Raw genomic sequence first — 13,341 nt, forward strand, 5'->3', positions numbered from 1 at the left:
TTTTGTTTTTTTTTGTTCTTGGATGCCTTCAAAATCCAGGGGATCTCTGAGCCGTGCTTCCACAACATCAGGCCAAGCTCCTTATCCCAACCATAAACTTGCAGTGGAAGATTGAGAAGGATGACGTTATTGAAAATGCCATTGCTGATGGGGCTGTGACTCTTGGTGGGGACATGAGAGCTGATTCACCTGTTAATAAATAATTCATTAATTATATATATATAGACTGCTGTCAGGCTTTATTGACTAAAGTGCAAATAACACAATTGTAGGACATTCAGCAAAATATGGCAGCTACACCATGATGGACCTCAAAGCCAATAGGGTCATAGACATCCAACTAGTCCAGGTAAACAACTACACAATGAAAACCTTTTGTTATGTGAATTACTATATACTGTGCATTTATCTAAGTATTTGTTTGTGTTTGCAGAGCAATGAAGTTGGAAACAGCCAACGGATGGAGAAGGAGGGATTTGAAAGAAGCCTGTCTCTTCTTGAGGAAAGAGGTGTTGTGGTCCAGTCTTTGGTGACTGACCGTCACACAGGGGTACAGAAGTTTATGAGGGAGCAAAAAAAGGACATTAGACACTTCTTCAACCCTTGGCATATGGGAAAAGGTTAGTATTTTGAATAGAACGTAAACAGTACCTGTATTTCTAACAGAAATTTTTTCAGTTAAAGTGGTAGACAATTATCTGGGAAGACTTTTTAAGATGCCCCAAAAAGGTTAATTTATCACATAGCCTATACTGAATGTTAGTCCACCACCTTGGTCTATAACAGTGCTGCGGGAAACACTGATTACAGTAATTGTTTTTATTATTCTTTATGTGTTCAGGGCTTGGTAAAAAAATGGATGCCATGAGTAAGGGTAAGGGACTGCAGGACGTGGGGCTGTGGAGAAAGAGTGTGGTCAATCACCTTTATTGGTCTGCGACCACAGACAGTTTAATACGAAGATACTTTATAAAGACAGTACACTTCACGTATACAGGCAGGCTCAATCTTTGGAAAACAGTCTCGACCAGTCGAACCACGAACGCGGTGCTACGTGAGCTTAACTGTGACTTGGAATCTCATATGGTCCGTTGTTTCCGGAAGAAAGCACTGAGCGCATAAGATTTCACAAAAGTAATTCCAATCGACCAGCTCACTTAGCACGGCGTTCATGGTTCGACTGGTCGAGACTGTTTTCCAAAGATTGTGTCTGCCTGTATACGCGAAGTGTACTGTCTTTATAAAGTATCTTCTTATTAAACTGTCTGTACACTTACAAAGTTCTCAATGCTTCGGTTTGCATGTAGGGTCCCTCATTATGCTACCGTGTTAGTGTGGGGCTATTTTGAGCCTTATTAGTGGTATTAACTAGCGATTTCTTTTTACTTACTCTCTGCGCTATATACTACCGTTATAAGCTAATCAGTGGTTCGAGCTAAAACTGGGTACATTCGATTAGCATGAAAACACATCCCAGAGAACAGCCGACTTACCCATGTGTTATTAACCCCTAGGTTCATTTTGTGCCGGAATTGTCCTTTAACACTCTGGTCTTGTCATATTTCATAGCTATACCTTGGGTATCTCCCTACAACAAACATTCTCTACCAGGGACAGTGAGCTGCAGTGCCCACAGGTGCGCCTGTTGCGACAGAATAATTTGTAATTGTAGAGGGAGACTTGAAATCTCTGTTTTTCGCTTATTTATTAACACTAAATCATACCAAAATTAACCTAAATGCATTTTGATAGTTCATTAGCATTTGCTATGAGCATTTGTAACGACTGAGACAAGTCCAACACAAGTATTTGTATAGTTTAACAAATGATATTTAAAACTCACTCTGGGATCTGTGGCCCCATCCCCCCAAACAGGGCAAGAAGGTCTTAGTTACCATGACCACGATCAGATAAGTTGGTTTTATGACTGTTAGCAATGTAAACAGGGCCTCTGCCACAAGACCTACAGATATTAGAACAGACTCTCCTGTATTCATTTATCAATGAACTGATTAACATGAAATTAACATGCATCCCAGAACATTTTGTGAATGATTTACTGTCTTGTGTTGTGTCTTTTAATACTATTATATTTTGATACTATTATCTCTTTGATACTATGTATTTTATTATAGAACCAACGGTCAATGTAACCTCACCGATACCATGTTTGGTCTCTATAAATTGGTACTTTGAAGATCGAAATGATTGTGTACATGATATGCCGATAGCTGCACAACATATTAGTATTACAAGAATCTTTCTTAGTTTCGTCATCAGAAACCAATCCAGCTGCACATGCAAATGAGCACGCTTAGAACAAAGACTCATAAATCAACCACAGAGGAATCTTCCCGCTTGGAAATTCCACCCTTCTCATTGGTCAAGCAAACCCGGAGAGGTGGGGCCTTTCTAGGCTTTATTAGAGACAAATCCACAGTGACCCTCTCTCTTCTTCTGGCCTCTACTGCTGCTTCTTCAGGTTGATTGCCCATCATGTAAATCCTGCAGCGCACACAAGGTCCCCCTGCTCAAGCCAGCGCATGTCCGGGCCCGTCTGAAGTTTGCCAATGACCATCTGGATGATCCAGAGGATGAATGGGAGAAGGTCATGTGGTCTGATGAGACAAAAATAGAGCTTTTTGGTCTAAACTCCACTCACCGTGTTTGGAGGAAGAAGAAGGATGAGTACAACCCCAAGAACACCATCCCAACCGTGAAGCATGGAGGTGGAAACATCATTCTTTGGGGATGCTTTTCTGCAAAGGGGACAGGACAACTGCACCGTATTGAGGAGAGGATGGATGGGGCCATGTATCGCAAAATCTTGGCCAACAACCTACTTCCCTCAGTAAGAGCATTGAAGATGGGTCGTGGCTGGGTCTTCCAGCATGACAACGACCCGAAACACACAGCCAGGGCAACTAAGGAGTGGCTTCGTAAGAAGCATCTCAAGGTCCTGGAGTGGCCTAGCCAGTCTCCAGACCTGAACCCAATAGAAAATCTTTGGAGGGAGCTGAAAGTCCGTATTGCCCAGCGACAGCCTGTATGGAGGTCTGTATGGGTCTGTATGGAGGAGTGGACCAAAATCCCTGCCTCAGTGTGTGCAAACCTGGTCAAGAACTACAGGAAATGTAAAACGGATTTTTGCTTTAGATTCGGTCACTCACCGTTGAAGAGTACCTATGATAAAAATTACAGATTTCTACATGCTTTATAAGTGGGAAAACCTGCAAAATCGGCAGTGTATCAAATACTTTACAAGCCTTTACTTTACTTTACTTTATGTTACAAGCTCTCCCAGTCTAGGGTTGAGAGAGGGTAACAGGATTAAATTAAATCAAAACGTAAACATAAACGAAAACGTGGAGAGTTCCCTTCAGTCCTCTGCCCCAGAAATGTGAGCCAACACTTAATGCAATAAATTAAATTAATTTATTTTGCTTAGACAAAGAAAATGGAAGCATTCAATTTTCAGGAGAAGGTTATGCCAAAACAACAAACAAAAGATGAAACTTACTATTGGGAGGAAAACTAAATGACCTACGCAGGTAAAAGAAAATAAATAAACAACATATGCTTCCCTCCACTCCCTGACTAAACAAAAACAGGGATTAATGTTTTACAAAAAGAAAAAGGTGGCACCAACTCCCTACAGCTTCCAATAACAAAATAAACAAAAAAGATTGATATAATACTGTTACAATACCTTTTAATACCGGAACAGAGTTAAACAAAAACAAGAAGAGATAAAAGAAAAATCACTACCTGATATCAAAACTATAATGCTGTAATGCTGACACCCAAGCACACATAAAAGATGCACTGCAATACACCAGGACAACACACCAGTTTCACACTTGATTATAATAACACACAAGTCTGGTGCAGGGGAGAAGTGAACCTCTCAAGCAGTGTTCACTCTGCTCTCTTATAGGCTGTGTCCAAATTCAGGGTCTACATCCTTCGGAGTACTCATTTGAAGGATGTTACGTCACAGCGCCGCGACGAAGGCTGTCCAAATTCGTAGGATCCTTCAAATGCGGCCCACAAATACGTCCTCCTTTTCCCCGAATTGGAAGGATGGGTGTGGTGGATCCTTTCCCGTCCTACCTATCCCATAATTCTTTTCGGCAAAGCGTAATGGCGGACGAAGCGAGCGGTATAGCGGAGTGGGAGAGGAGTATGCTTTTCGATGTAAGTTTTTTAAAAACTGGCTTTTCAAAAAATATATTTTTTTTCAGTGGTTGAATTATTATTATTTTTTTTATAAGGAATGGCCAAAGCTCAGGCTTGTCATGTATTTGGCTTTTCATTCTTGGATAATAATTGTGAACACCCCCATACTGAGATTTAATTTAATTTTCACATTAAATTAAATAAAGTTTTCTTATTGTGGGAAAAGCACATTCTGTCATTGACCCGATTTTTGCAATAACAAAGATAACTGATGGATCCTTTATGGTAATACATATGATATGGTACAACTGCAGTGCAATGCAAATAGTAAATATAAGATAAAGTGAGAGGTAGGCTAATAGTAAATAGTTTAGTCAATAAAATAAACAAACAGTATACAGCAAATAAAATAGTAATGAAAAGTATAATTATATAATATCATAAGTACTAATATAATAATAATAATAATATATTGATAATAGCATATAGTTTATGTATAATACTATAATAATAGCAATAGAATATGAAATATCAATTACAGAATATAGACAATAAAAAATAATAAGTTAAATAGTTACTATGAAGAGTAAAATCATTTAACAGCATAACTATAATAGATTGATAATCGCAAGTGGTATATTATTATAATAACAATAATAAATAATGTAAATTTATACATTTTAACATATTATTACATAGGCTATATAAAATAAAATGACGCAACCCTGTCTCTTTTTGTTAAATTTCAGTTTTTAAAAGGTATAAGAAGCTACAAGTCAAGAAATAAAGTAAACGATTCAGTCAGACATACAGCGGGCTACACCGTTAAAGTTAAATAAGCCTAAATATATAAAGTTATGAAACTTCACTTTGCCCTCAGCCAGAACAATCTGCCAAGGAACAAATTATAGATTAATGAAACCAAAGATCGCCTGTTAGATAAACACAAGACGAATTATTCTCACTAGACTGACAGCGGCGAACGTCAGAAGCACTATAGCCGAGGCAAGGCTGTTCTCGGCGGGGTACATGAGCGCTGAGCGCCCGGTGATCCCTGGATCTCACAACTCCGAAACCGTCAGATAACATTTTTAAAATGGCGCTCTCTTTATAAATAAACCACAGATTTGAGCTTTAAACAACTACATTGTCGACTGAAAAACTCTTAAAACTACATTTCGTGACACAGTAACAGTTTAAATTTCGCGGCCTTTCTCCTCTGAAAATATGTGAAAGAAGGGTAGGCTGTCCAAATTCACAAACACCGACTTCCGGGCTTTGCGGTCGTCGGAGGACCCCTCCTCCTTCAACCGGGTAGGAAGGATCCTAAGGAGGATGCAGACCCTGAATTTGGACACAGCCATAGTGTAGCTCTTCAACAGTCCTTATGAGCTGCAGGTGTAGCTAATTAGCTGCAAGGCAAGCAGAGTGAGGGAGAGACAGACAGAGCGCATGACAAAAACAACAACATTCAACAAAGTAAAATACAGCTCACAAACACTTTACATAATACGTCCTCAGGACGTAACAAAGGAGTGGCTTCGTAAGAAGCATCTCAAGGTCCTGGAGTGGCCTAGCCAGTCTCCAGACCTGAACCCAATAGAAAATCTTTGGAGGGAGCTGAAAGTCCGTATTGCCCAGCGACAGCCTGTATGGAGGTCTGTATGGGTCTGTATGGAGGAGTGGACCAAAATCCCTGCCTCAGTGTGTGCAAACCTGGTCAAGAACTACAGGAAATGTAAAACGGATTTTTGCTTTAGATTCCGTCACTCACCGTTGAAGAGTACCTATGATAAAAATTACAGATTTCTACATGCTTTATAAGTGGGAAAACCTGCAAAATCGGCAGTGTATCAAATACTTGTTCTCCCCACTGTATCTTCTCCATCCAGCGGAGAATAAAACGATTGCAACTTGTACCGTAACATTTGACACTCACGGATCCATCAGCGACTTCCATTTTCGACTGCTTCAAGAATTGTGTCCACTGCACAGATCATGCAAGTATACATTTTAATGAGGTGCTCTGAAAATGATAAGCTGATGGTTCTTTTCATAGTTAAATGGATCTTTTCCATAGTTCCATTTCCTGCTTCCTATGCATGTATGTTAGTTATGTTTGTGATTTAGTTAATAAAACTTGTGCACAATATGTATTTGGTTCTGATTCTCTGTTTGCAACAAAGTCCCTTTTACGATCTTGATCTTGTTACATGCTCTAAGCGCTGTACATGCTAAGAAATATTTATTTTTCGGTGGCCATGAAAGATACACTTTTCTTAGAATAAATGAATAATCAAAAGAGTTCGTTGGAACTGATTGATTGTAATATTAATTTAGCTACCTCAAGTTAATCCAATTAACTGACCCAAATATTAATAATTAATCATAACTGATAATTATGAGTTATTATTAATATTTCCCCTTTTTAGCTAACTTGTTACAATATGAATAACAGTCTAAATTAAAGTCGGCATGAAACAGAAGTTGTGCTCCTCTTTCTATTGTGATGCATATCTAAGTGAAACGCTTCTGGAACAAGAACAAATGTGGGCGGGGCTTGATTCTGTCCGTGTGGAATTGATTGGATGGTTGTGGTTTGCTATTGGCTGATCTCATGTGAGTGACAGGTTGCCCCGCCCTCATCATCAGAGAAGAGATGAGATGAGCTGCAAGAGGGAGGGGAAGTTATTCTGATTCAAGATTATGAGGAACATGATATTTAAAGCAATAATAATGTGCAAAATATAATAAATACTGCAATTAATATTGCATAAAAAACAAGAATTGTTAGTTTTGATTTCATAGTGACTTCAAATCTGTTCAGAAGACTTGGATTAAACCGCTCGATTCATATCGATTGCATTTATGATGTCTTTTTATACTTTTTGAGGCAGCAAAGTCTTTGGTTGCATGGACTTTCAATGGATAGAAAATTATAAGAGATCAGTGTTTATATATGAATCTAAAACATTAAAATTAAATCTGTTCATCATGTAAAGCGATCGTCTCTTCAGGAGTCTCAGATTAAAAGATTAAAACTAATTTTAGAAAAGTTAATAAATTTCATTTTATTTTATGTGTTTTATTTAACCGCAATGCTTTTTATTTCTTAAAAAACTAATTTGTGACATTTCATCTGCTCAGAAAGATTTAAGGAGCTGTGACAGATAGACGCATAAGGATCATTATGGTAAGTTCAACACATGTTTAAAACTTAATTTAAAATACTTATACTTAATAAAATGAACATCCTATTTCATATATCTGTTATTTGATATGCTTTATTTGTCAATGCTATTTCTTAAACTCATTCCCCCGTTTTCATTCTCTCCCACAGACATTATGGACGCTGCAGTGAAATCTGAAAATCAAATCCATGACAGATCTCTTCATGTTCAGAATTTCATCGTTCTGTGGACATTATCCTGCAATAATAAAAACACATCCTAAAAAAAACATTCACATCCTTGTCACACCAAGCAGATTGCAGTCATACACACACAACCATAAACACACCAGAAGCACACATGGTCAAATGTCACAAACCACCAGTTGGTCATAAAACCATAAATGGCCATATGGACATAACCTGTCATAAAACCATAAAACCATAAATAAAGTGTCCAAAAGTCCTCATAAATCAAGCGTGACACAAGCTACCACATATAAACTACTCCTAACAAAAATTAACAAAAATAAATCTTATATATAATATAGTATATATTATACTATATATTAGTATATAATACTATAATATATATAATACTATAATATAGTATATATAAAAAAAACTTAAAGGCCTATATAAAATATATTTTAAAAAAGGGCCTCATTGATTAATTTTGCCTGGGCCCCAGTCAGTGTAGGTTCGCCTCTGATTGGGGGCTGCTACTGTTTGCTTCAGCTTTTTGAACGTAGAAGTATGATAAAGGCGTGATAGGCTATATACATTTTATGTGGATAAAGGCATATTTTGTACTTGACTACACATGTCCTTATAAGGCCAAGAAAATGTTGTTGTAACCAGTGTTGTGGGTAACGCGTTACAAAGTAACGCGTTAGAGTACTCTAATTACCTTTTTCGTGAAATGTGTAACTTAACGCGTTAGTTTCTTGCGTTAAGTAATCAGTAACTTCGTTATTTTTTTTTTAAGTAATCCGTTATTTTAAGGAAAGGAAAATCCCGACTGCAGCCTGCTTTTTGTCAGACAGTAGGCTTAGGTCTACTTTGCCACCTGCGGGAATATCAGCGGAGCCGAAGCGCTGTGATCGTAAAGTCAATGGCTGTGATACGTCTGTGCCCTGCATGCGCCTGAGTCTGACCCTGTGTGTGTGTGTTTGTGTGTGCGTTTTTTTTTTTTTTTTTTTTAACTCCCGGCAAGATGGCAGAGAAGACAGCGTTTGGATTATGGAAGTACGCACATCATGTTGAATTTGTCAACGAAAAGGAAAAGAAAATGCACACTCTGCGTTGGTGAAAAGCTTCTGTCGACCGCCAAAAATTTAATTCGGTTTGTAATCATTTTTGTTTGACAGGCAGCTGTTAATTTCGGTTAGATCGTTGACTGGTTGTTCATTTCTAAATGGATTTAAATCTGCAAGCCTGTTTACCTCAGGTTGTGTTTACAAGTAAGCACACTTGATACACTTTGATAACTGCATTAGATTTAAAGAAAAAATCAGGAGTTATCTTGTATGGTGTTCATATACAGTAGCCTAGGCTACCCGGGCTGGGTAGGTGCGAATTTTGATTAATATGTTCTGTGATAATAAATAAATAAATAAAACACCATGTGGAATAGCCTATTGCTGACTGTCTTTCCTGTTATTGTTATCCTGCAGTGTTAATTTAGTCGGATGACTGACGTTATTCATTGTCAGGAGTCACGACTTCTAGGTGCATTTAAAGGGGCCGGGGGCTGTGTCTGTCATGTGTGAGCCGCTGCAAACGGCTTTTAATTTTTGGTAACGCATGAGTACTCTAACGCGTTACTTTTATGAATAGATAACGCTGTAACGTAACTGATTACTTTTAATTGATGGTAACGTTGTAACCTAATTAACTACTTTCCAAAGTAACTATACCCAACACTGGTTGTAACGACATAGCATCTCATTATTACAAGAAAAATATGTAGTTTTAACAACATAACATCTCTTTATTATGAGAAAAGATGTCGGTTTAACGATATAATAGGTGGTGTGATGGATTTTTTAATGAAAAAAATAGTAAACTATATCAAACTAATTATAACTCTAACATCTAACCTTACTTCCCTTTTTAGGCCTAACACTCGAACACTTTGAACAAAATGTACTAAAATGTTCTGTTCTTTGAATATTGTGTCCATGGAAAATTCTGAAGTGCTGACCATGACAATATCAAAAATATACTGCCTAGAATTGTCACATGACATATTGAGTAATTAACTGAACTCTTAACCCTTTTCTATTTCTAATGATTTGAGATCTAAGTTTGCTCCTACCTACTGTAGAAACAGAAGGGTTTGCATATTGTAGATTTAAAAATCATGGTTTCCCCCATTATGGTTGAATCACGGAAGCTACACCAGTTACCTTTGCCAAGAGATTCAATTTATTATGTATCATGTGTCAGACAGAGAGAAACAAGCATATAAGAATAAGGCTACATGAGAGGTCTTCATTCCAGATTTCTCTGTTCCCCATTTCTTTATCTTCTCATCCCATCATGCTAGATGTAAATGGTTTCTCTGGCTTTATGTTTCTCTGCCATTAAGTTTCTCTACCCTCATGCCATTGTTTCTCATGCCTCTGTCTCATGCCTTTGTTTCTCATGCCTCACATCTCTTAGTTTCTCATGCCTCTGTTTCTCTGAGGTGGTACAGTAAAGTTGAGCTTATATACATTACAGAGCAGCTTCCTTTTAAGGTAACAAACTATGTTGCTTAAGCTTTAAAAATGGAACGTATATGTCATAGAACATATGGCACAATTCACTTCCATATTAAGAACATATCTTTGTTGCTTACATCTGCATCAGTTGCAAACATGTTACATTGTACACACCCTCTACAAAATATAGCTCATCCACCTGTCTCATGTGACATGATCTTCACATGGTTCCATTCTATCTATAGTCTCCTCATGTACTGAACACATGCACATGAAAATCTGACTTGACAAAACACATTGTGAAATTATGAATATAGAAAAATAATACAAATACATAACATTAAACAGTAAATTTTAGTCTTCAATATGAAGAAACAATCAAATTGTAGGGAAATAATGTAATGTTTCATGTCATTTTTGCCATGCTCCTATTCTATAAAAACTGTTGAATTCCTTTTGCTGGCGGGATTCTCTCTGAAATCTGTCTGAGATCCTCCGGCCGTGATTAAAGCATATTCGAAGGCGTTGTCTGAAGTCTGTCGGTTATTATTGCTGCGCAGCAAGTTAGGGTTAGGGGACTCAGCCGACGTCGATGAGGAGACGCGCTAGAATATAAATATTATTGAACGGGGACGTCGACTGTAGACGAGACCCAGATAAACTAACGTCAACTGTAGACGAGACCCAGGTAGACTTAGGTCAGGTGCAGCTAAGCAATAAAACATAGACATATTACAGTATAGAGCTCTATGGCTGTGTATTGGAGCCATAAAGTCAACCCCCATTAATGCTGTTCTAATAGAAGCAGGTGAAATACCATTGGAGCTCAGAAGAGAAAAATTAACACTTTCGTACTGGATTAGGTTAAAAGGATGTGGAGAGGAAAACCCCACAAAAATATCAATTCAGAACTGCTGGGAATATGACAAATTTAAGAGAAGTGGATTTGGATGGACATCGAAAGGAAGAGCTAGGAAATATGGCTTGGAGTCTATAGAGTTCACTAGGACTTCCCCAATTAATAATATTCCACCATGGCTTTATCCAGCAACAGAAGTAGATATTAATATAATAGAAAACTTTCAACCACCTTCAAATTTACACTGATGGGTCAAAGAATAAGCAAGGGAGTGTGGGAACCGGTGTATTCATTCCTGAGTTTAAAATATCCATTGCTAAAAGACTTTCTGATTATTTTACACAGCAGAATTAGTGGTAGTTATAATAGGGTTACAATGGGTTGAAGAGGTTAAACCGGATAGTGTGGTAATTTGCTCTGATTCAATCTCTGTTTTGGGAAGCATCCAGTCGAGGAAAAGTGATAGAGATGATCTTATCATAGAACGCTTTCAAAAATGGTTTAGGATCCATAGATATGATACTGATGTGCAGTTTTGTTGGGTACCAGCTCATGAGGGACTGAAAGGAAATGAGGGTGCTGACTTGCAAACAAAGAAATCACAATATCAATCACTTTTCACCTTTTTAAAATGCACTAGTTTGAATAATAAAATGGTGATTCACACTCTTATGCACCTTTAAAAGTTGTTTGCGATCCGCCAGAAAATGAAGAGAAGAAGCAGAAGAAGAAGAAGCAGAAGAAGAAGAAGAAGAAGAAGAAGCAGAAGAAGAAGAAGAAGCAGAAGAAGAAGAAGAAGAAGAAGCAGAAGAAGAAGAAGAAGAAGAAGAAGAAGAAGAAGAAGAAGAAGAAGAAGCAGAAGAAGAAGAAGAAGAAGAAGAAGAAGAAGAAGCAGAAGAAGAAGAAGAAGAAGAAGAAGAAGCAGAAGAAGAAGAAGAAGAAGAAGAAGAAGCAGAAGAAGAAGAAGAAGAAGAAGAAGAAGCAGAAGCAGAAGAAGAAGAAGAAGAAGAAGAAGAAGAAGAAGAAGAAGCAGAAGAAGAAGAAGAAGAAGAAGAAGAAGAAGCAGAAGAAGAAGAAAAAGAAGAAGAAGAAGAAGCAGAAGAAGAAGAAGAAGAAGAAGAAGCAGCAGAAGAAGAAGAAGAAGCAGCAGATAATGCACCCTAAACTGGCAGGTTCTTATAGAGGATTATATAAACAGGTTTTAAGGGGATTTCCGGAACTTATGACTGTTCAAGACTTCGGATTTGTCCATAAAAAGACTAATGAATTATGAGGGGATTTACAAAGATGAAGACCTCAAGAACTCAGATTGTGAACAGAAGGCTGACATGAGAAGATCAAGGCAGACGCTGATCCTCAGGAACGGCCTCTCCGGTGTTAGATGCTCTTGCTATTAGCATTTCCTGCAGACAAAGCTTGTAAACGATTTGTCTTTGACTTTCTTTTCTTTTTATATATTAGTACTTTGTATGTAAACTATTTAACCTGTAGTTAATACAAATATATTTAAAGCTACACTGTCATTTTTTTTGTTGATTCTTAGCAAAAAACACTTAGTTCTTTCAAAAATATATGTGCTCATTAATGTATATTTACTTCTTTCAAGTAATAAAGTATTCTCGTAAGTTTATAATCTGCCATTGAAAGTACATACAGGTGAGGGGTTAGAATGCCGGTCGCCATGTTGCCCCTCCATCGAGGGGGAGATTACTCGCGACTGCCGGCAGATTTGAAAGATTGCTGAAGATGGAGGATCACGCCTATTCTCGAGGACATGTAGCAGAGTCGCCAAGGAAGCGAAAGAGAGAATTAAAACGTCAACGCGACAGGCAAATCAGCAAGACCAAAGTCAATACTGGAGTAACTTTTCCCAGATGGAAAGAGCTCATGAGGAGCAAAGATTTTAAAACGGACGCCGAAGTTGCCTGCTTTCTTCTCGACAGGTAATTCAGCCTATTTGTGTAAATTCGAAGTTTTATAGTTGCTTGTCTGACCATAGCATGGTTGTGCATAACGCCAGAATGACCTCTAGTATGACTTGCGTTACTGGAAGCCATGTTAATCTTGGAATAATACGGCCACCGTAGGAGTTAAAACGCCCTCGGAATTGAAAGGAACAGAAACTAATATTCACTGGGTAGTCATATACAATTTCACCGCTAGATGGGGGAAAATATCACACAGTGTAGCTTTAATTGAAACTAAAAAGTTCACCTGCCAAAAGTCTCCCAGATTGAGCTGAACTGAACACGGAGAAGTCTTCTGTGACCTATTTACTGTAAGTATGAAAATACAAATGCTTATGATTTAGGACAGATTTGACATTAACCTTATTAACCTGATAATAATCCAAATTTGGTAAAAGGTGTTTAAATAAATATGCACCACAATACATATGCGCACATATACATACACACACATATACA

The 13,341-nt window shown here is 37.8% G+C and overlaps 1 protein-coding gene across 1 annotated transcript; it reads left to right on the top strand.

Moving 5' to 3' along the window:
- Positions 1 to 301: 301 nt before the first annotated feature.
- On the top strand, positions 302 to 12,208 carry LOC311297889 (uncharacterized protein; the record flags this gene model as incomplete). Its single annotated transcript, XM_084420364.1, has 4 exons — positions 302 to 349; positions 434 to 620; positions 842 to 989; positions 11,629 to 12,208. 4 exons carry the CDS (start codon positions 302 to 304, stop codon positions 12,077 to 12,079), a joined length of 834 nt encoding a protein of 277 aa, XP_084276490.1. The 3' UTR covers positions 12,080 to 12,208.
- Between the last annotated feature and the right edge of the window lie 1,133 nt (positions 12,209 to 13,341).

This window comes from Rutilus rutilus, assembly GCF_951802725.1.
Source record: "Rutilus rutilus genome assembly, chromosome: 10".
Classification (NCBI taxonomy): Eukaryota; Metazoa; Chordata; class Actinopteri; order Cypriniformes; family Leuciscidae; genus Rutilus; species Rutilus rutilus.